General features: G+C 43.1%; 2 protein-coding genes across 5 annotated transcripts; both read right to left on the bottom strand.

Annotated features, from left to right (window-relative positions):
• Nucleotides 1-271: 271 nt before the first annotated feature.
• gclc (glutamate-cysteine ligase, catalytic subunit) lies at nt 272-8,324 on the bottom strand. 3 transcript variants are annotated; one of them, XM_046357478.1, is made up of 16 exons: nt 7,589-8,322; nt 6,087-6,199; nt 5,131-5,313; nt 4,917-5,030; nt 4,635-4,693; nt 4,143-4,279; nt 3,922-3,996; nt 3,613-3,729; nt 3,203-3,341; nt 2,868-2,980; nt 2,651-2,743; nt 2,348-2,452; nt 2,157-2,238; nt 1,939-2,048; nt 1,558-1,678; nt 272-1,050 (listed from the first exon to the last, which is right to left on the bottom strand). In XM_046357478.1, the coding sequence occupies exons 1-16, from the start codon at nt 7,736-7,738 to the stop codon at nt 869-871; spliced, it is 1,893 nt and encodes a 630-aa protein (XP_046213434.1). In that variant the 5' UTR covers nt 7,739-8,322; the 3' UTR covers nt 272-868. The 3 variants fall into 3 exon arrangements, with proteins under 3 accessions (XP_046213434.1, XP_046213436.1, XP_046213437.1); XM_046357480.1 differs by having other exon boundaries at nt 8,204-8,224; XM_046357481.1 differs by lacking the exon at nt 272-1,050 and having other exon boundaries at nt 1,552-1,678; nt 1,866-2,048; nt 7,589-8,324.
• A 13,309-nt stretch (nt 8,325-21,633) lies between these two features.
• klhl31 (kelch-like family member 31) lies at nt 21,634-26,325 on the bottom strand. Of its 2 annotated transcripts, none has more exons than XM_046357476.1 (3): nt 26,212-26,325; nt 23,794-24,996; nt 21,634-23,643 (listed from the first exon to the last, which is right to left on the bottom strand). In XM_046357476.1, exons 2-3 carry the CDS (start codon nt 24,966-24,968, stop codon nt 22,911-22,913), a joined length of 1,908 nt encoding a protein of 635 aa, XP_046213432.1. In that variant the 5' UTR covers nt 24,969-24,996; nt 26,212-26,325; the 3' UTR covers nt 21,634-22,910. The 2 variants fall into 2 exon arrangements, with proteins under 2 accessions (XP_046213432.1, XP_046213433.1); XM_046357477.1 differs by having other exon boundaries at nt 23,794-24,999; nt 26,212-26,297.
• Nucleotides 26,326-26,775: the final 450 nt, after the last annotated feature.

The raw sequence follows: 26,775 nt of genomic DNA, 5'->3' as shown, positions 1-26,775 counted from the left end.
TTTCCAAAGTCAAGGATCAGTGGGATAGTCAGTTTTACGAGGGTATGTTTGGCAGCACGAGTGAAGGAGGCTTTGTTGTGAAATAAGAAGCCAATTCTAGATTTAATTTTGGATTGGAGATGCTTAATGTGAGTCTGGAGTTTAGTCTAACCAGACACCTAGGTATTTGTAGTTGTCCACATATTCTAAGACAGAACCGTCCAGAGTAATGATGCTAGTCGCGCAGGCAACAATTGATAGAACCATGTAACCAAGCAAAATACTATGCTTAGTCAGTGCTGTACACAGATTTATTGATTGAGACATAACATTCCAATCAAACGTTCACATTCACTTCAATGCAAGACTCCTTTAATAGTTTAAGATTCTACTATATCACAGCAAATCAAACACTTTCATTTGACACTTCTCACATTAAAAGGCCAAATCATTTGACAGATAATGCAGCTGTACCATATTCGGAAATGAAATAACCCTTGTTAAATGTTTCTAGAGCAGATCAAAGTTCAGTATTTACAGTAGACTTAAAGATTAAAATGAATCTAGTCTACAACTTTGTTTGCTGCATTTACATAATTTCACACTCACTTTGTTAGCATGAACACAGGATATCAAATTACATATCCAATTGCCATCACACATCCGATTGAATTTCACTTATTAAAATAGTTTTCGAATTGTACAAATCTGATACTGTATATACAAATGCAATACACCCGCTTGACCATCGCAGTGCACACTATATTCTCCATTAAAACTTCATTTGTTTGGACCACTTTGTCCAGACAGATATTTGGTCTTTTTCATGCTAATGAATATCAATGATGGACAACACATTAATGAATTGATTACAGCTGTGACAGTAAGTTCATTTGCCCCGATTGACTGGGTCACCAATAAGTTCTGGGCATCGCTCCTCTCCTTTTGTGATGCTGTCACACTTGCGGAGTAGGTCGTAGTTGATTCTGTCAGTTATGACACTGTCTTGCTTGTATTGGGGGTGCTTGTCCACAAACTCCCTCATCCATTTAGCCATGGTCATCAGTTCACCTACATCAGCAACAAGAACAATGTGAGAAAACATCATGTTTATTTTTTCTGTTGATAATTAAGATAAACTTGTTTATGTATGTTTGGCATTTATAACCCTGTACATTAAATTGTTAATGTGACTTGAGTTCAGATTCAACACTAAAAAGCATTAAGGCTACGTTTAGACAGGCAGCCCAATTCTACACTTTTTTCCCCACCAAATTGGTAATTTGATCAATCAGATTTGCTCTGAAAAAGATCTGATGTGAAAAGACCTAATGTGTCAGAGGATCAATTAGTGATGGAAAAAAAAAAGTTCAGCATTGGGCTGCCTGTCTCAATGCAGCCAAAGCGTTATCAAAACCTTGTTGACAGTGTCAGGGAGCAACATGTGCCTTCTACTACTGGAATGCCGCATGCTTTTGCTAATCTCCACCAATGATGTGGAAAGCCCACAACAATACCTCACAAAACCCTGTTACCCAATCCAGAGTCAAATTGTCAGTGTTCATTTGCTAAATATACCGGAGGCACGTCTCTTGATGAGCTTCAGGTAGTTCAGGATGGTGCATCTTGTATCAACATCCACCTCCATGTTTTCTAGGTAGCAGTTGAGGATTGGTATCAACCCTTGAAAAATTCCTTCCTAAATGATAAGAAACAGCAACTTATGGTTTAAAGTAAAGAGTGCAATAGAAATATATATTTAATGATATTATTAAAAGAGATTGAACATGATCTTAACCACTTACAAATTAAAAACAAATTGTACAAATTGGAATTTGTAACACATCATATGATATGCTTCCCCCCCCCCCCAGGACGTGACATACCATATAAAATGGATGACTTTGTACTACTGGCTGACATGATCCAAAACCTTTATACCGCATCTTTAATAAGCACCTTTCCATTGATGATTGTGTCAATGCTCATCAGTGTGTACTCATTGTCACCCTCACTGTCCAAGCCATTCTGGGCAGCCGATGTGGAGCTATCGAGGGCAGGGTTGCAGCCTATGGGAGGACACAAGAGAAGCTTTAGCATCAACCTGTTCAGGCATTTTGCCAAAACGCTCCCCGACCAGGTTTCAAAACACTGGAATCTGACTCGTATCCTCTCACCTTTATAGATGTCCTTCCGGAAGTAAAACATGCCCTCTTGGACTGCATTTCTTTTCTGGGCAACTTTCATGTTTTCGTCAACCTTTTGATAGAAAACAGAACGCATAAATGGTATATCATTACCCTACATGCACTAGAATTTCCTAAAATTCAGCTAATTAAAAGTATATCAGAAGAACAGCTGATCTCACCTTTGACAAGGCGATGAGAAAGTCCAGTTTATAGGACAGTATAACCCTGGTGAGCAGGACGATGAAAACAACGAATGCAGAGTTTTCAAAATCGGTAAGTTGCACCTGGAACAAACAAAAACAGGCACTCAATATTTCTACACTACAAACATTGTACAAAACTGGTTAAGACACAGTACATGTAAATCCTTTTTGCAAGTATTTACTTGAAACAATATTTACTTAAAACAATGTGTATTTCAGGTAAATATCCAAATGACATACAACTCTATTAACACACAAGATTGCTTAGGCTTATGTTACCTCCATGGGACGGAACTCAACTCGCCATCCGATGTCCGAGTTTGGAGGAGGAGGTTTGAACCTCATTGTCTGCCAATTGGTTGACTGCAGATTCTACAAGACAGACAAATGTGATTATATCAACAAAAATGCCTCCTTATAAAATCACAGGTATTGGTCTAGTCGCAAACAGTCATGTAGTCACTATAAGTCAGTATTGGGTGGGTATCATTTTTACCTCAAAGTGATCAGACTCGTTTTCATCATCCAAGTAAATTTTCTCTTCAAATAGTGAGAGCGGATCCCGAATGAAGAGATGGGCTATGTGTTGGGCCAGCAGTTTGTCGATCCCTACAAACAGATTTTGATCACTTCTCTATAGAAGGTTTTATGATTAAAATACAAATAAACACATTGTACAATAAACAATTTCATTGCTTGAAAAATACATAAAAAGTAAATTTCACATTTCATCTGGGATCTTTCACCAGTTACTTATCCTTCATCATATTTTATTATTTCTATACACCATCTAGAATCTAATACTCACGTCATCGTTACAAAGTTCTTTACCTGCATCCAACAGCTGTTTGTTGATCTCCTCGTCTATTGTCAGATCTATGTCATTGTACCTATCGCCACAGCTGGAGAGGTAGCTGTCGATTGAATCATATCTGGATTTCAAGATTCGAAATTTGTTGGTTTTCAAAGGCTGCAAAGAAAACACATTTCCATGCACATTGAAAGAGAAGTCTGAAAAACCTTGACATTTCAAGGAACAAAGCAAACAAATAACTGAAAACCTGTTCTGGCTAACATAATTGAACACCAGGAAATCAACAGAGAAATTAATAATGCCTGTCTGAGCCTGACACGATCGGAGTCTTCCATTCAACCTGCTGAAGCAACTAGCAACAGGGCCTTGTTTGGCTGGCTCGTGTTTCTTTAATTAGGAGCCAGTTTTTCCTGATTCATCTGCTCACCTCCAGCCCCCTCTCTTCCCCAGTCCTGTCATCTACCGAGGCAGAAATAACTCCCCAGCGACAATCAATGTCTGACACATAGCCTCTGTAGAACGGCGAAGCAGCACTGAGGGCCATCTATAAACAGATCAGCAGTTAGCGTTCCAGTTTCCACCACAGAAACGGCACTCGAAAAAATCAAAGCGTTATTGAATACTGTAAGGATTCAAAAATGTGGTTAACCAAAACTGTTTATGACACCTTTGAATTTTTTTATTACCATTGAGGCAATTAATACTTTTTCCTGTATGTTTTCTAAGAAAATCTTACCATTATAGGGCAGAATGTTGCTAGTTGGTCATAAAGGTACCTCGCCTCTTCAATGCTGCAAGCTTGGAATGTCACCTGGAAAAACATTATAAAAAGGGTTCAAGTTAAAGATTACTCAACCTGTTTATATAAAACATGTCCATGACTTCAAAAATATTCTCTAGTCTAGTAAATTAACATAAGTATACCAGGGTTACAGTTCTATAATGTGTTGTGTATACCTGAAGACAGCAGTTGCCCATTCCAAATCCCATGGCATCCATGTAGATGTGATCAGGTAGAGCTGCCCTGGCAGCCTCCCCATCGTCTTCCGGAAACTTCTCCACAAATGGAGATGGGGTGCATTTGTCTTTAAAGACTAACAAGGAGAAAGAAGCACAAAGGAAAGTAGATACTGATAAGCAAGTTATTTCAATTAATAAAAAAATGTTGTGCCACATTTTGGGCGATGGGTAGCCTAGCAGTTAAAAGCATTGGGCTAGTAACTGAAAGGTCACTTGTTCAAATCCTCGAGCAGACTAGGTCCCCTTGAACAAGGCCCTTAATCCAAATTGCTCCTGTAAGTCGCTCTGGATAAGAGCATCTGTTAAATTACTCAATTGTAAATGTGGCCTAAATTTGACCACTGAAAATAAAATGTGACGAAATGTATTTGACTGAAAGGTGTAATTATTGAGTGCAAATGGTGAAGATGTGTTCTGATTTAGACTTACTGGGTACGTTGATCACCACCTTCTCTCCTCTTCTGTGACGAATGTTTCTGGTCAGGGTGCTGAAAAAACATTCACAACATACTTTGTTAAATGGGATGCAAATAAAGATCTCAAATGTCACATATCATGCAGTGACACAAAATAGTGCAAATACCTGTGACAAACTTAATACCATAGCAACCTCTATAAAACAGTTGGTAGAGCATGGTGCTTGCAACACCAGGATCGTGGCTTCGATACCTGGTACCACCCGTATTTCGAATATATATTATTCAAGCCTACCTGAATCTTGGGTGTTGGTTTATGGCTTCATCTGGGAAGAACAGTGATTTTGACACTCCCTTTTCAACAGGTGTTGGCTTGTATTCTGGCTGTGTGAAGCCTGGGCAGCCTAACCTAAAACCAATGTTACAAGAATAACATTAATGTTAAGGTACTATAAATAAAATCTAACCGTTTCAAGTGATTTAGTGAGTGACAATAGGTAGTTAACTACCTTGGGAATGACGTAATGGTGGCAAGCGTTTCATTCTTATTCAGCACAGATGAGGCCTCTCGCCTTCGCTTCCCCATGTTGTCCTCCACTGTGTTGAACTCTGACATCGTCCCACCATAGGGCTGCCCCGGAGTCCCTTCGATCATGTAGCTGCCATACTCTGGCCTCCAAAGGGTAGGATGGCTACAAGGAAAAACAATGCATTATATATTTTAATAAGCAAACTTCCATTTTTAGAAGCCATTGAATAATGTTGTCTAACAAAACAAGGTCTCTGTCCGACAGAGTCAATTGTATTATGCCAATCTTTCACATTAAAGTAAACATGTTTTTTTTGTTTTTTTAAAATCAGATGTGAGCCACTATCTCAGCGGATGGAAAATGCTGTGGGCAATGCATTTGTGCTACAGGGGCGTGCTCTTCAATATGTGCAACAGAGAGGCAGTAATGAGGAATGCTACAGCTATAGTTACAATTCCCCTGGGTTAAGTCAGCTTCACAGGTTCAGCACGTCATGGACAGTTAGCAAGCAGACTACTACAGTGAGGCTTGTACAAAAACATTCACATCAAATAGAGATGAAGGCTTTTTAACCCATGTTAAATAAATTTAGTAGCCCAGGGAAGAGCGGCAGGTTGAACACCAGTGCAATTTGTAAGGTAGTAGTTCAAGAAAACAAAACATGTAAAACTCATGCCGAAGTTGCAAACTTGTAAAGGAGCTTTTGCATGACCCATGAGGGAAGTGCCACTTTATTGCATTTTTTAAATTAAAAAGTTGCAGAACAGGCTAATGAACATTGCCTTATTGAGCAACAGAAGCTGTCTTTAGTGCCTGCAGTGTAAACCACCCAAATGAGTTCGCATAAGAAAGGCCGATACATAACAGCCTGTTTCACACACACACACACACAACACAACCTGGTCATTTTATAAACAGATTTAAAGATGACTTACTTGGGGTTGGTCTTTTCTCCTTTGTCTTGAAGGGTTTCCAAAACCTCCCCACCATTGAGAACAAGACGTACCTTTCCATTTTTCTCATCCATTTCGATCAACATGTATTCCACCTAAAAGGACAAACATTTTTTTTATTTTTTTATATATATATTTTTAAATACATAAATTCGTATTTCGAACCATAAAAACAGTGTGCAAATTCAGTTAGGCCTACTGCACATGTTGACATATGAGACAAGAAGACACCACAGTGGCATTCAACATCAATAGGATGGTGTGGCCTAAATCGCAAAACAGTTTTTTCTATTCTCCAATGACAATGCAAGATTATCAGCCATGAAGCTTGTTCATTAGACCAGAATGGTGCAGATCATGTCTCCAAACACCACCTTTCTTTCCAATGTGCGTCACTGTGTAGACCCAAAGCCTTGATCCATACTTCCCAAGATCAAAACAGGCACCATCACATCCATTCCAATTCATCAATTATGTTTCCTTGACTTTGACTCTACTACCCTGTAATCCCCCTGTCTGAAAGAGGGATTAATCTGTAACAACAACATTCCACATGAAATTGAGGCACACTGAAGGCAGCACAGACAGAAATCACATATCGACTACATCTAGATGCTATGTGCAACTTTTTTTAAACAACCTATCTACATGCCAGATACATGTTAAGGGACAACCTTTGAACATGTTTAGTAGCATATAAAGCTTAGATAAGAAATCTCTCAAAAATAAAATGTTTCAATAGGTGCAAACCATGTTATGATAAATAAGCACATTTATTCTGTTTTAGACATTTACTTACCAAACCATTTTTCGATTAGACATTTTTAACACGTTTGTATTAAGTATGCATCGGTTCTCATGAAATGTAAACAATTGTATAGATAATATATTTTTTTTTTAAATAAAATATTTCACATACAGCGAATTGATAAGTTGTTGTTTTACAGGGTCAGCCACACTTGTATGGTTCTCCTCTGGAGCACATTCGGGTTAAGTGCCTTTCTCAAGAGCACATAGGAGGTATTCAAACCAGCCACCTTTCGATTACCGGCACAACGTTATAACCGCTCGGCTACCTGCCGCTCCTAGCAACAATATAAACGGTTCAATGGCCTAAGTAACTGAATAACACATCAGTTACTGATTCAAGTTGTCTAGATCTAAAACAGTTATGTAATGGTCAGATGCTTTGAATGGGTTCATTGTTTATGGACGGAGTATAAACATCTAAGCATTCGCTACAACTACTATCCTGACTACATGATGTAGCCTAAAACACTTGTTACACTTTGCTGCAATTCGGTTAGTCTTTCATCTGCACAACCGAAGTTGGCAACATAGTTACAACTTCACTTAACTGGTGACTAACTGGTGACTAACTGACAATGCCATGTGTGGATCGCATGTACATTTTTTTGTTATGCAAAAGTTTTTTTTTTTTTTTAAGCATGTTATGCAAAGGTTAAGCAAAACGACACCCTTACCTCATCGCCCCATAATAAGACATCTTTCTGTCGTTCTTTCACCTTGTTATAGATGTTGAGAAACTGAATGATGCCATGTTTCCGAACATGGTCTGCATACTTTTTGGTTTCTTCCCAGTTGAGCGGTGACCCTTTTGACAGCAAGCCCATATCGCAAGCGTTCGGCACCGACAGCGAGACTGGCGTTTGCTATTTTGTTTAGCTATCTATAATTTTTGCTCGCTAACGTGTTATCCAAGTTTAGCGACGTAGCCACTGTCAACAAAACAGAACTTGAGCCAAACCAACAATGGTCTTGCTATTTTAACTGTAACGCTGGATACTTATTAGCTAGCCAACAAGGGAGGCCTTCACACATCTCTTGTTATCTAGCGAGCTAGCAAGCTATTAAAATTACCCGCTGACACAATGTCCCAAGCGCCTATAATAATGCCAAGGTTGTCCCCCCCAGCAATACCTATCTAATTCAGCACCTACACCTAAATATATTTTCCTTGATGGAATCACTACTATATAGTGAGGACCGGTAAATTCACTCGACTAGCCAATAATCGTCTGTTTCAGTGTGCAACACCGAGTGAACAAAATTTCCTTCCTTGTACTCTTCACACTCACAGTGACTGAACACGTGTGACTGTGGGCGCGTTTGTCCGCTCAGACGTTTCCTATGCTTTGTCTGACAGATCTTACAACGCCCGGAGAGATTGTTTTACACATCAGCTAACTACATTATATGTTATAGCAATCTGTACATCTATGACGTTGTCAATTACTTAAACCACAACGGGGGGACGCGTCATTGTGACTCAGCAGTCTTTCCCTCCTCCCTCAAACCAGTAGGCATAAAGTCTACTTAACCGCTACATTACTGCCGCGTTCAAAACAACTGGGAACTGTGGGAAAAACTAGCTCCAACTAGGAATTTATTTTGAATGGTCATTCAACTCGGGATTCCAAGTTGGAAACTCGGGCATCTTTGTATAGCTCCGATTTTGTAGAGCTCCGTCATTGTAAATACGACTTTGTTCTTAACTGACTTGCCTAGTTAAATAAAGGTTAAATTATGATTTGACCTCGGTTATTTCCGAGTTCACAGTTGTCTTGAAAGCACCATAAGGTGTGTCTAAAAAAAGGAAAATATTGTAACGATGACAAAGCAAATGATTGTACGTACAGTGCTGGTCTTTCACCTAGTTTCCCATTTTTGCACAACTGGGCGTTAAGCCAAAGTCATAGTTTGGCATAATAGAATGAGTAGCCTACCCTATTGCCCAGGAATAAATGTGTTGAGATCTATGTGGCTGACACCACACCGTGCGCCACTCTGTAAAATTCATATTGTAGCGACCCGCACAGACAGCTGTGTGTTATGTGTTAGGCTAGGAGGTGGTTGTGTTGTACTGACCAGTACCCGGTGTTCGCGGGGTCCGACATGTCAATCAACCTGCTATCTGCCAATCACGGGAATGCAGGGGGGTGGTGCATTGGAAGTTAAGACCAGGTTCAGCCTTTGTTCTCTCTCTCTTACGTCTGGGCTTCACAAGAGAAGGTCACGATTGGCTTGTGGGTTATCTGTCATCTATTTGGCGTGTGCTACGGCCCAAACAGTAGCCTGTGTAAAGTTGGTTTAATAAACCGTCAATTCGCAAACTCAAGCCTCTGTCTGGACAACTGTTCATTTATGATCTAGTCAGGTCATTACAATATATATATATTTTTTTTAAATGTAGCATAATAAACTGTAAGAGAACATCAGGATTGGTCTACTATCTGTTTCTATATCACCACTTAGTCAGAGTGTAATTAATACATTGTGTTGAGATGCCAGTCTGGAGGAATGCAAGTAAAGTTGGAGTTGGGCTAAGGGCCGGTGTCAACTGGGGACAATGTCGGGCGAAGAAACAACGGAAGCCATTCATTTTCTATGAAAGAAAAGCAATGAGAAGCGAAGTGGGGCGATGCAAACATAGGTGAGGGAGCGTGAAGAGGGCGATGACGCCCTGCACACACAAAATCATTAGGCGATGACGTAGTGCACACAACATGTTTCCTTTAAATTGTCATGTAAAAAAAATAATAATAATTGTCATGTACCAAATAAAACATTTATGTTCAATGTGTTTCCATCGCGTTTTCAACTCTACAGATAGTCACAAAAAACGTGCGTTATATAGCGAATGTGCCTACTCATCTTGGCATTTGCACTCGAACCAACAGCTCAAGAAACAGTGCGGGTAGGCTAGTTCATTCACAGTTGATTCAAATCCACACGGTAGTTGATTCAAATCCAGACGGAAAATATTTACACAAGAAGCAACCTAATATCACACAGTCAACTCTAGTCAGTTAGTAATTTCACCATTCTGCGATTCTCATTCTCACATGATGAGATTATTATGGAGAAGATTTGTCAAACGGCAGCCAAGCTTTGATCATCATGTCACCAGAATAAGACCCTGTGTATTTATTGCAAAGGAGCATCAAGCTCATCACGTGCAGTTTTACCACCCTGTGAAGTTCATCATAATCGAATGTATCTGTAACCTAATAAACTGCATGTTTCTTGTTTTGTATTAACACTCATTCCCTGAACTTGCTTCCCGACTCTCAGCGCACATCATTACACTCATAAATATAAAAAATAAGCAACAAAGACAAACTAATTGTAGTATATAAATACAAATTATTACACCATTACCCTATTGCTAACAAAAAACACGCAAATAAAACTAAATTGCACAAATCCTATATCACACAAATAAAGTGTAAGTCGCTCTGGATAAGAGCGTCTGCTAAATGACTTAAATGTAAATGTAAAGTAACACACTTACAAAGAGGAGAACCTGATTATTGAAGAGTAAGACTAATTCTGAGAGCAGTCTACAAATTTGGATACATTTCTGAGAGCTCCCTTTCTTGTATAAATATCAGCAGCTCAAGCAGGGTCATCGTCTTTGATGGCAAGTCAGGCAAGTTCTTCAGTTCCTGTGCAAGATCTCTGTCATCCGAGTCTGAGTGTTCTTTATAGTGCAGTGTCATACTAAGGGCCTCACATTGTTCTGTCAGCTCCTCATTTGAGAGACTTTGGAAGGTATGCCAGTTCTTTCCATGTTTTCATGCAGTTTTGGTGTTCGTGACTGCTGTCGCGTGAAGTCAGCAAAGAACTTGCATGTTTCCAATCTGTCAGTCCTGAGTATGCTAAGTTAATTTTCTTATTTGAAAATTGTTTACAGCAGAAGCAGAAGAGGCTGTTGTTTCTTTCAGAATATACCAACTAACTTCTAGGGATTTTTTCACCACTCCCCAAGGTCTTCCTGAAATTCTGGTGGTGGCAACTTCTTCCATCACTGTCATTCCTTTCGAAAACTAAGTTAGGTGGTACCTCACTAGGTCCTCTGCAACTAGCAGCAGGGTCTGTAGACAGTGGTTCATCCTCAGCAGCAGGGTCTGTAGACAGTGGTTCATCCTCAGCAGCAGGGTCTGTAGACAGTGGTTCATCCTCAGCAGCAGGGTCTGTAGACAGTGGTTCATCCTCAGCAGCAGGGTCTGTAGACAGTGGTTCATCCTCAGCAGCAGGGTCTGTAGACAGTGGTTCATCCTCAGCAGCAGGGTCTGTAGACAGTGGTTCATCCTCAGCAGCAGGGTCTGTAGACAGTGGTTCATCCTCAGCAGCAGGGTCTGTAGACAGTGGTTCATCCTCAGCAGCAGGGTCTGTAGACAGTGGTTCATCCTCAGCAGCAGGGTCTGTAGACAGTCTGGTGGGGATGCTGCTACAGGCATTTCTAATGGAGAGCACATGGGAATTAGTTTACACAAGTTATTCACAGCAGTTATAGTGATGGAACATCCCACATACCCAGTAATAATAAAATCCTTGTTACCTACAATATGGAAACTTACAACTTTGGAAAAGGGAAATTATTTATTTTGTTAATCTTATGCAGGGATGCACACATAAACACATGTGTGTGTGTGTGTGTGTGTGGGTGGGTGGGTACACACACATGTGTTTACACACACACACACACACACACACACACACACACACACACACACACACACACACACACACACACACACACACACACACACACACACACACACACACACACACACACACACACACACACACACACACACACACACACACACACACACATGCGTTTGCGCACAAACACACCTGAAGAATCCTGCTGGGGGGAAGTGGAAGAAAATGGGTCTTCATCCTCAGGCTCAGACAACATTTGTGGAGATGCCTGTGTGGCTGAGGAGGTAGATGGCTCCTCATCCTGGCCAGTGCCAGAGGGTGCTCCAAAATATTTCAGAAGTGCCCCTGAATTTGCATTGAAAAACATTATATGAGTCTGACACTCAAAATGTGTTTGTTGCGCAATTAAATATCCATGTCATTATGCACAATTGATCAAACTTTCAGAAAAGGAACCAAATAAACCACACAACCTCCTTGGCTAATTCTAGGCATAAGACACCCCAAAAGACTCAATATATCACAAAAGCTATGTGTGTGAAACTATATATTCACAGTATTATGAAGGAATTGTGGTTTATTTGGTAGCATTTGATAGTGTGACTGATTTTACTAATTGCATCAGTACTATACAAAGTTAGAGGTGCGTTATATTTGATAGATTTCACCGCTCCCCCTACCTCAGGCTTCCAGTGGGGAGACCTGAGGTCTACCTCCCCCCGCCCCTCCCCATCTCATACTTCTGAGTGTGAGACTTTCCCAGGCAGTAGCCTGCCTAGCTCACAACCTAGAATAAGGGGGCCCACTCTGACAAGGTTAATTGACCCACAGTCTCACACGGTGACATGATATCATTGATGTGACGTGCAAATGAGCGATCGCACAAATGTCACCGTTCCAATTTTTTTGTGCAGGCGCCTCGTGCCGCCCCCGGCAAGATGCCGCCCATACCTAAATCCGCCACTGCTGGTTAGTGATTACTGTGATTACATTGATTACATTGATTACAGTGATTACATTGATTACATTGATTACATTGCCCAAAAAGTTCTTTTTATTTGACCTTTATTTAACTAGGCAAGTCAGTTGAGTACAAATTCTTATTTTCAATGACGTCCTACCGGCGTCCTATACTGTACATTCATTCCAATGCCTACTATACTAGTTATAGTGGGTGTGAGTGTGTGCATGAGTGTCTGTATGTGTGTATGTGTTTGTGCATATGTGTGAGTGAATGTATGGGCGAGTGCATGTGTACTAAGGTGCGAAGTGTCATGCAGGTGATAGAGGACCCAAAAGCGACTTAACAGAAACAGAGTTTATTCAAGTCCAAACAGGGAATAACAGAAATCCTCTAGTCTGTAGAGGGGAATAACAAGAGAAGCGGCCACAGACTGCAGGTCGCTTCGGGTAGGCGCAGGCCGTAGTTGACAGAGACACCTGCTCACACGCAGCATCTGATGAAGGCAAAAAACACGACAGGACAGGGCGAAACACAATCACAGCACGGTGAATACTAAACAAGGAACCGACAGGACAGGAACGGAACACAAAGGAATAAATAGGGACTCCAATCAGGGGAAAGGATCGGGAACAGGTGTGGGAAGACTAAATGATGATTAGGGAATAGGAACAGCTGGGAGCAGGAACGGAACGAAAGAGAGAAGAGAGAGCGAGAGAGTGAGAGAGGGAGGGGAGAGAGAGGGATAGAAAGAGGGAAAGAACCTAATAAGACCAGCAGAGGGAAACGAATAGAATGGGGAGCACAGGGACAAGACATGATAATAAATGACAAACATGACAGTACCCCCCACTCACCGAGCGCCTCCTGGCGCACTCGAGGAGGAATCCTGGCGGCAACGGAGGAAATCATCGATGAGTGAACGGTCCAGCACGTCCCGAGACGGAACCCAACTCCTCTCCTCAGGACCGTAACCCTCCCAATCCACTAAGTATTGGTGACTCCGTCCCCGAGAACGCATGTCCATGATCTTATGTACCTTGTAAATAGGTGCGCTCTCGACAAGGACGGGAGGGGGAGGGAAGACGAACGGGGGTGCGAAGAAAGGGCTTAACACAGGAGACATGGAAGACAGGATGGACGCGACGAAGATGTCGCGGAAGAAGCAGTCGCACAGCGACAGGATTGACGACCTGGGAGACACGGAACGGACCAATGAACCGCGGAGTCAACTTACGAGAAGCTGTCGTAAGAGGAAGGTTGCGAGTGGAAAGCCACACTCTCTGGCCGCAACAATACCTTGGACTCTTAATCCTGCGTTTATTGGCGGCTCTCACCGTCTGTGCCCTGTAACGGCAAAGTGCAGACCTCACCCTCCTCCAGGTGCGCTCACAACGTTGGACAAACGCTTGAGCGGAGGGAACGCTGGACTCGGCAAGCTGGGATGAGAACAGAGGAGGCTGGTAACCCAGACTACTCTGAAACGGAGATAACCCGGTAGCAGACGAAGGAAGCGAATTGTGAGCGTATTCTGCCCAGGGGAGCTGTTCTGCCCAAGACGCAGGGTTTCTGAAAGAAAGACTGCGTAGTATGCGACCAATCGTCTGATTGGCCCTCTCTGCTTGACCGTTAGACTGGGGATGAAACCCGGAAGAGAGACTGACGGACGCACCAATCAAACGACAGAACTCCCTCCAAAACTGTGACGTGAATTGCGGGCCTCTGTCTGAAACGGCGTCTAACGGGAGGCCATGAATTCTGAATACATTCTCAATAATGATTTGTGCCGTCTCCTTAGCGGAAGGAAGTTTAGCGAGGGGAATGAAATGTGCCGCCTTAGAGAACCTATCGACAACCGTAAGAATCACAGTCTTCCCCGCAGACAAAGGCAGACCGGTAATGAAGTCTAAGGCGATGTGAGACCATGGTCGAGAAGGAATGGGGAGCGGTCTGAGACGACCGGCAGGAGGAGAGTTACCCGACTTAGTCTGCGCGCAGTCCGAACAAGCAGCCACGAAACGGCGCGTGTCACGCTCCTGAGTCGGCCACCAAAAGCGCTGGCGAATAGACGCAAGAGTGCCTCGAACACCGGGATGACCAGCTAACTTGGCAGAGTGAGCCCACTGAAGAACAGCCAGACGAGTGGAAACAGGAACGAAAAGGAGGTTACTAGGACAAGCGCGCGGCGACGCAGTGTGCGTGAGTGCTTGCTTAACCTGTCTTTCAATTCCCCAGACTGTTAACCCGACAACACGCCCATAAGGAAGAATCCCCTCGGGATCAGTAGAAGCCACAGAAGAACTAAACAGACGGGATAAGGCATCAGGCTTGGTGTTCTTGCTACCCGGACGGTAAGAAATCACAAACTCGAAACGAGCGAAAAACAACGCCCAACGAGCTTGACGGGCATTAAGTCGTTTGGCAGAACGGATGTACTCAAGGTTCTTATGGTCTGTCCAAACGACAAAGGAACGGTCGCCCCCTCCAACCACTGTCGCCATTCGCCTAGGGCTAAGCGGATGGCGAGCAGTTCACGGTTACCCACATCATAGTTGCGCTCAGATGGCGACAGGCGATGAGAAAAATAAGCGCAAGGATGAACCTTATCGTCAGACTGGAAGCGCTGGGATAGAATGGCTCCCACGCCTACCTCTGAAGCGTCAACCTCGACAATGAATTGTCTAGTGACGTCAGGAGTAACGAGGATAGGAGCGGACGTAAAACGTTCTTTTAGAAGATCAAAAGCTCCCTGGGCGGAACCGGACCACTTAAAACACGTCTTGACAGAAGTAAGAGCTGTGAGAGGGGCAGCAACTTGACCGAAATTACGAATGAAACGCCGATAGAAATTAGCGAAACCTAAAAAGCGCTGCAACTCGACACGTGACCTTGGAACGGGCCAATCACTGACAGCTTGGACCTTAGCGGAATCCATCTGAATGCCTTCAGCGGAAATAACGGAACCGAGAAAAGTAACGGAGGAGACATGAAAAGAGCACTTCTCAGCCTTAACGTAGAGACAATTCTCTAAAAGGCGCTGTAGAACACGTCGAACGTGCTGAACATGAATCTCGAGTGACGGAGAAAAAATCAGGATATCGTCAAGATAGACAAAAACAAAGATGTTCAGCATGTCTCTCAGAACATCATTAACTAATGCCTGAAAAACAGCTGGCGCATTGGCGAGACCGAACGGCAGAACCCGGTACTCAAAATGCCCTAACGGAGTGTTAAACGCCGTTTTCCACTCGTCCCCCTCTCTGATGCGCACGAGATGGTAAGCGTTACGAAGGTCCAACTTAGTAAAGCACCTGGCTCCCTGCAGAATCTCGAAGGCTGATGACATAAGGGGAAGCGGATAACGATTCTTAACCGTTATGTCATTCAGCCTCGATAATCCACGCAGGGGCGCAGAGTACCGTCCTTCTTCTTAACAAAAAGAACCCCGCCCCGGCCGGAGAAGAAGAAGGCACTATGGTACCGGCGTCAAGAGACACAGACAAATAATCCTCGAGAGCCTTACGTTCGGGAGCCGACAGAGAGTATAGTCTACCTCGAGGAGGAGTGGTCCCCGGAAGGAGATCAATACTACAATCATACGACCGGTGAGGAGGAAGGGAGTTGGCTCGGGACCGACTGAAGACCGTGCGCAGATCATGATATTCCTCCGGCACTCCTGTCAAATCGCCAGGTTCCTCCTGAGAAGTAGGGACAGAAGAAACGGGAGGGATGGCAGACATTAAACACTTCACATGACAAGAAACGTTCCAGGATAGGATAGAATTACTAGACCAATTAATAGAAGGATTATGACATACTAGCCAGGGATGACCCAAAACAACAGGTGTAAACGGTGAACGGAAAATCAAAAAGAAATAGTCTCACTGTGGTTACCAGATACTGTGAGAGTTAAAGGTAGTGTCTCAAATTTGATACTGGGAAGATGACTACCATCTAAGGCAAACATGGGCGTAGGCTTGTCTAACGGTCTGAAAGGAATGTTATGTTTCCGAACCCATGCTTCGTCCATGAAACAACCCTCAGCCCCAGAGTCAATCAAGGCACTGCATGTAGCACCCGAACCGGTCCAGCGTAGATGGACCGACATAGTAGTACAAGATCTAGATGAAGAGACCTGAGTAGTAGCGCTCACCAGTAGCCCTCCGCTTACTGATGGGCTCTGGCCTCTTACTGGACATGAATTAACAAAATGTCCAGCAACTCCGCAATAGAGGCACAGGCGGTTGGTGATCCTCCGTTCCCTCTCCTTAGTCGAGATGCGAATCCCTCCCAGCTGCATGGGCTCAGTCTCAAAGCCAGAGGAGGGAGATGGTTGCGATGCGGAGCAGGGAAACACCGTTGATGCGAGCTCTCTTCCACGAGCCCGGTGACGAAGATCTACCCGTCGTTCTATGCGGATGGCGAGAGCAATCAAAGAGTCCACATCTGAAGGAACCTCCCGGGAGAGAATCTCATCCTTAACCACTGCGTGGAGTCCCTCCAGAAAACGAGCGAGCAGCGCCGGCTCGTTCCACTCACTAGAGGCAGCAAGAGTGCGAAACTCAATAGAATAATCCGTTATGGACCGTTCACCTTGGCATAAGGAAGCCAGGGCCCTAGAAGCCTCCCTACCAAAAACTGAATGGTCAAAAACCCGAATCATCTCCTCTTTAAAGTTCTGGAACTTGTTAGAGCAATCAGCCCTTGCCTCCCAGATAGCTGTGCCCCATTCTCGAGCCCGGCCAGTAAGGAGTGAAATGACGTAAGCAACCCGAGCTCTCTCTCTAGAGTATGTGTTGGGTTGGAGAGAGAACACAATCTCACACTGCGTGAGAAAGGAGCGGCACTCAGTGGGCTGCCCGGAGTAGCAAGGTGGGTTATTAACCCTAGGTTCTGGAGGCTCGGCAGGCCAGGAAGTAACAGGTGGCACGAGACGTAGACTCTGGAACTGTCCAGAGAGGTCGGAAACCTGAGCGGCCAGGTTCTCCACGGCATGGCGAGCAGCAGACAATTCCTGCTCGTGTCTGCCGAGCATGGCTCCTTGGATCTTGACGGCAGTGTAACGAGCGTCTGAAGTCGCTGGGTCCATTCCTTGGTCGGTTCCTTCTGTCATGCAGGTGATAGAGGACCCAAAAGCGACTTAACAGAAACAGAGTTTATTCAAGTCCAAACAGGGAATAACAGAAATCCTCTAGTCTGTAGAGGGGAATAACAAGAGAAGCGGCCACAGACTGCAGGTCGCTTCGGGTAGGCGCAGGCCGTAGTTGACAGAGACACCTGCTCACACGCAGCATCTGATGAAGGCAAAAAAACACGACAGGACAGGGCGAAACACAATCACAGCACGGTGAATACTAAACAAGGAACCGACAGGACAGGAACGGAACACAAAGGAATAAATAGGGACTCCAATCAGGGGAAAGGATCGGGAACAGGTGTGGGAAGACTAAATGATGATTAGGGGAATAGGAACAGCTGGGAGCAGGAACGGAACGAAAGAGAGAAGAGAGAGCGAGAGAGTGAGAGAGGGAGGGGGAGAGAGAGGGATAGAAAGAGGGAAAGAACCTAATAAGACCAGCAGAGGGAAACGAATAGAATGGGGAGCACAGGGACAAGACATGATAATAAATGACAAACATGACACGAAGAATCAGTACAAGGAGACTGTTGATGTACAGGTGGTCGTCTCAGCTCAGGTGTTCAGCAGTCTGATGGCTTGTGGGTAAAAGCTGTCTCTGAGCCTGGTGGTCTGTGACCCGATTCTCCGATACCATCTGCAAAGACAGGTTTAGCCAGCCCAGTTAAGGAAGTCAGCAGCCATAGAGCACTTGGGTTAGTCAACATGGATGTTAAAATCTCCCAGAATTACAGTGTTGGAGAGGGTGGGGCATCCAGAGATTATTAGTTCAGAAAAATCTGAGATAAAAGAGGTGCTTCTCTATTTGAGGAATTCTACTATTCTCTTTGGTACTCTCTCTCTCATGATCCTCCAGATTTCTTCCCCTCTCTTCCTCTCTCTTCCTCTCTTCCTCTCTCTCTCTCTCTTTATCTTCCTCTCTCTTCCTCTCTCTTCCTCTCTCTTCCTCTACCTCTCTCTTCCTCTCTCTTCCTCTACCTCTCTCTTCCTCTCTCTTCCTATACCTCTCTCTTCCTCTCTTCCTCTCTCTTCCTCTCTCCCTCTCTCTTCCTCTCTCTTCCTCTCTACCTCTCTCTTCATCTCTCTTCCTCTACCTCTCCCTTCCTACCTCTATCTTTGTCTCTCTTCCTCTCTTCCTCTCTCTTCTTATCTTCCTCTCTACCTCTCTCTTCCTCTCTCTTCCTCTCTACCTCTCTCTTCCTCTCTACCTCTCTACCTCTCTCTTCCTCTATATTCCTCTCTACCTCGCTCTTCCTCTCTCTTCCCCTCTCGTCCTCTCTTCCTCTCTCTTCCTCACCATTCCTACCTCTATCTTTGTCTCTCTTCCTCTCTTTCTCTCTCTTCTTATCTTCCTCTCTACCTTTCTCTTCCTCTCTTCCTCTCTCTTCCTCTCTCTTCTTCACTTCCTCTCTCTTCCTCTCTTCCTCTTTCTTCCTCTCTACCTATCGCTTCCTCTCCTCTTCCTCTCTCTTCCTCTTGTCCTCACTCTTCCTCTCTCTTCCTCTCTACCTCTCATCCTCTCTCCTTCTCTCTCACTCTCTACCTCTCTCTTCCTCTCTACCTCTCTCATCCTCTCTTCCTCTCTCTTCTCTGAAAATTATGTCATGGCTTTAGAAGCTTCTGATAGGCTAATTGACATAATTTGAGTCAATTGGAGGTATACCTGTGGATGAATTTCAAGGCCTACCTTCAAACTCAGTGCCTTTTTGCTTGATATCATGGGAAAATCAAAGGAAATCAGCCAAAACCGCATAAGAAAAATGTGTAGACCTCCACAAGACTGGTTCATCCTTGGGAGCAATTTCCAAACACCTGAAGGTACCACGTTCATCTGTACAAACAATAGTACGTAAGTATAAACCCCATGGGACCATGCAGCTGTCATACCGTTCAGGAAGGAGACGTGTTCTGTCTCCTAGAGGTTAACATACTTTGGTGCGAAAATTGCAAATCAATCCCAGAACAACAGCAAAGGACCTTGTGAAAATGATGGAGGAAACGGGTACAAACGTATCTATATCCACAGTAAAACGAGTCCTATATCGACATAACCTGAAAGGCCACTCAGAAAGGAAGAAGCCACTGCTCCAAAACCGCCATGAAAAGCCAGACTACGGTTTGCAACTGCACACGGGGACAAAGATCATACTTTATGGACAAATGTTCTCCGGTCTGATGAAACAAAAATAGACCTGTTTGATCGTAATGACCATCGTTATGTTTGGAGGAAAAACGGGGAGGCTTGCAAGCCGAAGAACACCATGCCAACTGTGAAGCACGGGGGTGGCAGCTTAATGTTGTGGGGGTACTTTGCTGCAGCAGGGACTGGTGCACTTCCCAAAATAGATGGCATCATGAGGTAGGAAAATTATGTGGATATATTGAAGCAATATCTCAAGACATCAGTCAGGAAGTTAAAGCTTGGTTGCAAATGGTTTTTCCAAATGGACAATGACCCCAAGCATACTTCCAAAGTTGTGGCAAAATGGCTTAAGGACAACAAAGTCAAGGTATTGGAGTGGCCATCACAAAGCCCTGACCTCAATCCTATAGAAAATGTGTGGGCAGAACTGAAAAAGCGTGTGTGAGCAAGGAGGCCTACAAACCTGACTACGTTAAACCAGCTCTATCAGGAGGAATGGGCCAAAATTCACCCAACTTATTGTGGGAAGCTTGGGGTAGGCTACCCGAAACGTTTGACCCAAGTTTAACAATTTAAAGGCAATGCTAAAGGCAAAAAAAGCTGAAATAAATCATTCTCTCTACTATTATTCTGACATTTCACATTCTTAAAATAAAGTGGTGATCCTAACTGACCTAAGACAGGGAATTTTTATGAGGATTAAATGTTAGGAATTGTGAAAAACTGAGTTTAAATGTATTTGGCTAAGGTGTATGTAAACTTCCGACTTCAACTGTATGCTGCAAGTTATAGGACAAAAACGTTTGTACATTTCGGCACTGTGGAGAGGACTGAAAATTACGCCCTCTGTAGTCTTCTGCTGTCTTCTGTTTGAACCTGATAGTCACAATGATTCAACAACTATGACTCATAGACCATGAAACAGGGTGACTCACATACAGGTGGCTTTATCTCATCTTTAGTATTCATAGGCAAATGTGTCTCACAGCCACTGGATTTACTGCACTAAAGCAAGGTAAGCTCATACATGTTCAGCAGACATGGGTCAAATGCATGTCATGTGTACTTAGTGTTTGAGGGGTGCTTCATTTGTTTCACTCCTTCAATTAGACTACTCCGTTGGTTCCATTGTACAGAGCAAACTAAAACAACAACTCAAGTACAGTTGATATACTGATTGATATACTGATTGATGAGTGACTTTTTTGTCACACCCTGATTTGTTTCACCTGTCTTTGTGCTTGTCTCCACCCCCTCCAGGTGTTGCATATCTTCCCCGTTATCCCCAGTGTGTTCTCTGTTTGTCTGTTGCCGGATTGTTTTGTTCGTCAAGCCTACCAGCGGTTTTCCCCTTGCTCCTGTCTTTTCTATTGTCTGTTTTTCCGGTTTTAACAATTCTGCCTGCCCGGACCCTGAGCCTGCCTGCCGTTCTGTACCTTATGGACTCTGATCTGGTTTACTGACCTCTGCCTGCCCTTGACCTGTCGTTTTGCCCCATGCTCTAGTAATAAACTTTTGGCAAGAAAACATGATAGTTTTCTAGCCAAAATCGTAAAGCAAAATGCTTCTGTGGCCCCGTAAAAATATGAGAACTTATGCCAAAGATAAAGTGAAAAAGTGTTTGCATATATGATTGTAAAATATAGCTTTGCATAAATTACAGGAAAAGACAAATTCAGACTATTTATGTAGGATTTTTTTTATACTGGTGTATTGCCTTAAATGGTATGTGTGAGACTAATCAATCCAGCTTCACCTACAAGTGAAAATTAGAACCATCCACCTCTTAAACAATTTCAGTTATATGTCAAACACAACCTTTTAAAATGTTTAATATAAGAACAAAATAAATCATGAGCTGTCAGGGAAATTAGGAGGCACTGTTGCAGAGTGCCCACACCCGTAACAGCTCAGGCTAATAGCTGTATTTTCCAGTATTCACTCTTTTTACAAAACAAATATTACCAATGTCATCATAACAACATTTTCCCAACTTCTTCTGAGTCAGGACAGTACATACAATTCACATGACTGTAGTGTATAGTGTGTTAAAGAAAACAAACAAACAAGAAACCAGCAGCGTCTACTCCTTGAAGCTACAATATATTTCAGCAACAAAGAATGCTTAGTAATTAGTTTATCTTCTGCATTGACATCTGAAGATTTCAAAGGGAAATGTATGATCTCTAGCAGCACCACCACAACATCAACATACTGGATGATGTCTGTGGAAACACTCGTCTTTCTCCATCTACATAGAAACACGCCCTCATTTACATATGTTGTATGTTGGGGTGGTGCTGGAGATGATGAATAGGAGTTTACATTTTTTTTTAAATGTCCCTTTAAATGTTAATCACAGTTGTATACCTGTATATCACAGGAGGTTGGTGGCACCTGAATTGTGGAGAACGGGCTTGTGGTTTACCATGTGTTTGATGCCATTCCATGGATTCCAGCCATTTTAATGAGCTGTCCTCTCCTCAGCAGCCTCCACTGCTGTATATGAGGATTTAAGTCAATGGTCTTCCATCATCATCATATGTCCAGTCGTTGATTATACTATATACAGTGTATTTAGCTTTATGTCACTGGAAAGTAATGATAGTGACATAACAAGGGTTCACCATATAGGCATGTTTATGTGTATTGTACAAATAATGCAGTTACTATTAGCACAACACCAAATAAATTTAATATTGGGAATAAAATCTGTGGTCTAGGGAGAGTAGGGCTGATTCAACTATTACGGCTGAATTGGCCCCAAAAGGAAAGAAATGTTTCCCTTGATAATAAAATATTAAAATTTGTCTCACAACACAAAACAACTTCCTGAATTCATGTCGCACATAACAATTTTATGATTTGCCTTCATTTGGAAGAAATTCCATCCTTCATAAAACGTATAAAAAACTATTTGAATATATCTGATTCAATTCCAAAATAGATGTGTGTGTGTGTGACATTTGTAGGTTATCAGTTTTTTTTAACTCAAAGAGGGATGATCACTTTCTGCATAAAGGATTTTCTGAATTGGACTGGCTCGAGGATTTTTGGTCCTCTGGCAGACTACATCAAACAACCTGCCAGACTCTATATGCTGACTGGTGCAGATGAAACAGAGCTGGCCCTGGACTCTCGTGTTTTGCGTGTGGGTATGGTAACGACACAGCATGAGATGCCAACTGTAGCCTCTGGCAACTCATCATCCTCAGTCCATACATTGAGGTCAGGGTTATACACCTGGATGCATTTCTTGTACCTCTTCTCAATCTCGTTCCAGCCTCCAAGGAGATAGATCTTATTATTCATGCTGACTATACCAGCAGTGCTCACTCCTGTGTTTAGCGGGGCAGAGTAGCTCCACTGTCCATTGTGAGGGTTGAAACACTCAACAGCCAAGACATCCACCCTCTCTCCACGACCACCCAGCTGGCTGCCACCAATCACATAAGCCCGGTCTCCGACTGTAGCAGCGGAATGCCAGCCTCTAGGGGAGCTCAAACTGTTCTTATCCTGCCACATATCAGTGGAAGGGTTATAGCTGCACACAGCCCTGGAGTACGCATTGTTGATGTAACCACCACTAACAAGGATCTTGCCATCAATGACAGAGCTGGCGTGGCAGCACCGGGGGATCTCCATGGGGGTTTTCATCTGCCATTGGTTGGAGGAAGGCACGTAACACTCCATTGAAGCTTGGCATCCATCAGAGTTACGACCTCCAATAGCGAACAAGAGACCATTGAAGGTGTTGAGACTGAAGTGGGTGCGCTTCTGGATCATGTTGGTCAAATGAATCCAGGTGTTGAATCGAGGATCATACCTAATGGACAAAGACATGTTATTAGATACAAATTATTATTTGAATGTACAGTACAATATCTTGTCATGGTCTGTGTAATATCAGCCATACTATAAGAGCAGAAAGGATACATTTACAAAAGAATAAGCTCATACAGAATCAAATGTTCACCTGCAGAAGTTGCTGACAGCATGTTTCGCCTGGTTCCTGGCATCATTCTGGTCTTCACCACCAGCAACATAAAGGAAGCCATCCAGGACTGCCACACACTGATTGAAGCTCTTGGCTGGCATCTCTGTCAGCCTATTCCATACGTCATCCTCATCCCTGTAGAGAACCTCTTTGCTGAGAGATTTTTCCGCCAAAGCTGGTCGTCCACCCACTGTCAGCATGACACGGAGGCCACCACGTACCTTTGTTCTGCGGGACTGCAAAATGTTCTGCTGGTAAGGCAACAGGTGGTAATTCATGGCGTCCACCAGGAGACGATGGCACTCGGGGTCCTGCATCATTCTGGGCACATTCTGGACATGATTGACCAGGTCCATAGCTGAGATGGTGCCAAAGCGAATGTTGGTCAGAAGATCTGGGGCGTATTTCAGTCTCTTCTCATCGAAGTCCAACCACTTCATGGCTATCTGGAAGGCTGTAATCTCCGAGGGCAATTGCAGGGAATCATCACTGAGGAAGTCATTGATCTGCTCGTAGGTGAGCTTCCGGAACTGTTCCATCTCAGAGAACTCGATAAAATTCCCCCTCATGAACTTCTGGGCGGCTTCTTTGGTGTCTTTGAGGCCGTAGGTGTCGGCAATGTTGGCCACGTACATGCAGTTCTCCACGCTGAGCTCCTGCATAAGGAAGTCGCTGCACATCTTCACCAGGGTATTGATCTTCAACAACATGGCTGCTGCAATGGTGCTGCCAATGCTGTACAATGACAGGGTTAGTTTACCTGAGTAGGCGTATGTGATGGCAGTGGCCAGGCCTGTGGGTGAAAGGTCATTCAAGTCGATCTTCGTGAGGGCGGAATCCTTCTTCAGGATATTCTGAATGTACTCACTGCAGGAGGCCATGACAACTTTATGGACATCAAAGGACTTTGACTTTGTGGAGACGGTCAGGTCGCAGAGGAAACTGTCCTGCCTCATGGTACAAAGACCTTCCAGGAGGTTAGGAGCATAGACAGGGTCAGTGACTTCACTTGAGATGCAGGTGAAGCTGTTTCCTCCCTCCAACAAGGTGTTCAGCCCGTTAATGTTTTTGATCGGGCTGTCCTCGACCATTATAGTAATTTCATTGTTATCCCCTTTGTTCTTTTTGGCAGTCTTGTTTTTTTTGGGTGCCATGGCTGCAACAGATGGACACAGCCCAGACCTACTTGAAGGAAAATAAGAATATGTCAGAGCAAGAGCAACCTGTTGAAATGAAAAAACAATCACAACACCATATGGCAACTAATACATGTATGACAAAATTGACAGATGTACAGTTGAGTGAAATATTGTCACACAAAATATTGTCAAATTCAAATGTGTAATATCATAATCATTACAGCTTTACTTGTATTTGTGGTTATAAGTAGGCCTTCTTTTCGAAAAGTCAGTCCTGCATCTAGGCGTGTTATGTACGTTGCTGCGGCCATTTGGCAATGTATGTTGTGGAATAATTGACAAAGTGGCTGAATACAGTGTGAACAAGTGAGGCTGTCTGAAGAAAACACAATCATTTCTTTGCATTTATACGGTTATTTTGATATTTGGAAGTTGCAACCAAAGTTCAACACCTTAATGAAAATATAAACCGTTGTATTTTTTACATTTATTTTAATATACATTTGGAGACGATTGTGACAAGAGTATTACATTCTCTAACAGTATGAAGGCCCATTCTATCCTACTTGCATTTTTTTACATTCAAATTTGATAACAATTCAAAGCAATGTTGTTAGACATAATCAACGTAAACATCATTACAATAGACTACCATTTTTTTCTCCATCAAATAAGTTAAAACTACATATAGTTGGCCTATTCCAGAATAATGCTGTAGCGCAAGTCAGCGAATCAACATTCCGCTATCTGCATCTGTCGCGATGTATCAGTTCTGTGACCAGGAATAGCAACGCTGGATAGCTCACCCATGACGTTCCTTTTATAGACTTGTGTCAGGAGGACGTAGCCAAATGTCCTTCTAAAAAGTTCAGTTAATTCTGAAGATTTAAAAAAAGAAGGCCCAATGATCAACTAATCAATTACATAATTCACCTTTGTATAAATTATAAATGTAAAGAAACTGAAAGTTGAAAGAAAAATCCAAAACATTATCCAGGAAGTCAGCAGATCTATAATTATAGCCTAAAAAATAATCAGCCTTTTGTAAAAACTTTCCTAGTTAATTTGAAATCTGATGGAAATAAAATGACAATAAAACTATGGTGTCAAACCTACACATTAGGTTACTGTATTGTGTCACTGTGCCAAAATCAAACCAAACATGTTAACAAACATTTAGGCTACTTTTGTAATTGACAGACAGACACAAAGACATTACAAACATAGGAATAATATGGCCTAAACATGGCTTACTTACCAAAGAGATGAGAAGCAGGTGAAAAAAGACTTGCACCTTCAGATAGTGGGCAAAAGAGACTGGTTATACTCAACAGTGCCAGAAATATGGAGTAAACTCCTCCTCTGAGCATGCGAATGGAAGTATTGCCCAATACGTGCGAGGGGGACACAATACTAGTCTACTGACTTGTAATATGGTAGCTTCAATCAAATTCAATTAAATGTATTTATAAAGCCCTTCTTACATCAGCTGATGTCACAAAGTGCTGTACAGAAACCCAGCCTAAAACCCCAAACAGCAAGCAATGCAGGTGTAGAAGCACGGTGACTAGGAAAAACTACCTAGAAAGGCCAGAACCTAGGAAGAAACCTAAAGAGGAACCAGGCTCTGAGGGGTGGCCAGTCCTCTTCTGGATGTGCCAGGTGGAAATTATAACAGAACATGGCCAAGATGTTCAAATGTTCATAGATGACCAGCAGGGTCAAATAATAAGTTGTTGTCGAGGGTGCAACAGGTCAACACCTCAGGAGTAAATGTCAGTTGGCTTTTCATAGCCGATCATTGAGAGTATCTCTAACTCTC

The sequence above is a fragment of the Oncorhynchus gorbuscha genome, linkage group LG07, assembly GCF_021184085.1.
Source record: "Oncorhynchus gorbuscha isolate QuinsamMale2020 ecotype Even-year linkage group LG07, OgorEven_v1.0, whole genome shotgun sequence".
NCBI lineage: Eukaryota > Metazoa > Chordata > Actinopteri > Salmoniformes > Salmonidae > Oncorhynchus > Oncorhynchus gorbuscha.
This window is presented reverse-complemented; position numbering and strand designations above follow the sequence as displayed.

Bases quoted from the DNA above. Each gene is read 5' to 3' on its own strand.
- gclc (XM_046357478.1), bottom strand. From the start codon at position 7,738: ATGGGCTTGCTGTCAAAAGGGTCACCGCTCAACTGGGAAGAAACCAAA. The intron at 5,031-5,130 runs GTAGTTAACTAC...CATTGGTTTTAG, and splicing joins ACCATTACGTCATTCCCAAG to GTTAGGCTGCCCAGGCTTCA. The intron at 1,051-1,557 runs GTATATTTAGCA...TTGCTGATGTAG, and splicing joins CATCAAGAGACGTGCCTCCG to GTGAACTGATGACCATGGCT.
- klhl31 (XM_046357476.1), bottom strand. From the start codon at position 24,968: ATGGCACCCAAAAAAAACAAGACTGCCAAAAAGAACAAAGGGGATAAC. The intron at 23,644-23,793 runs GTGAACATTTGA...TTTGTCCATTAG, and splicing joins GCTGTCAGCAACTTCTGCAG to GTATGATCCTCGATTCAACA.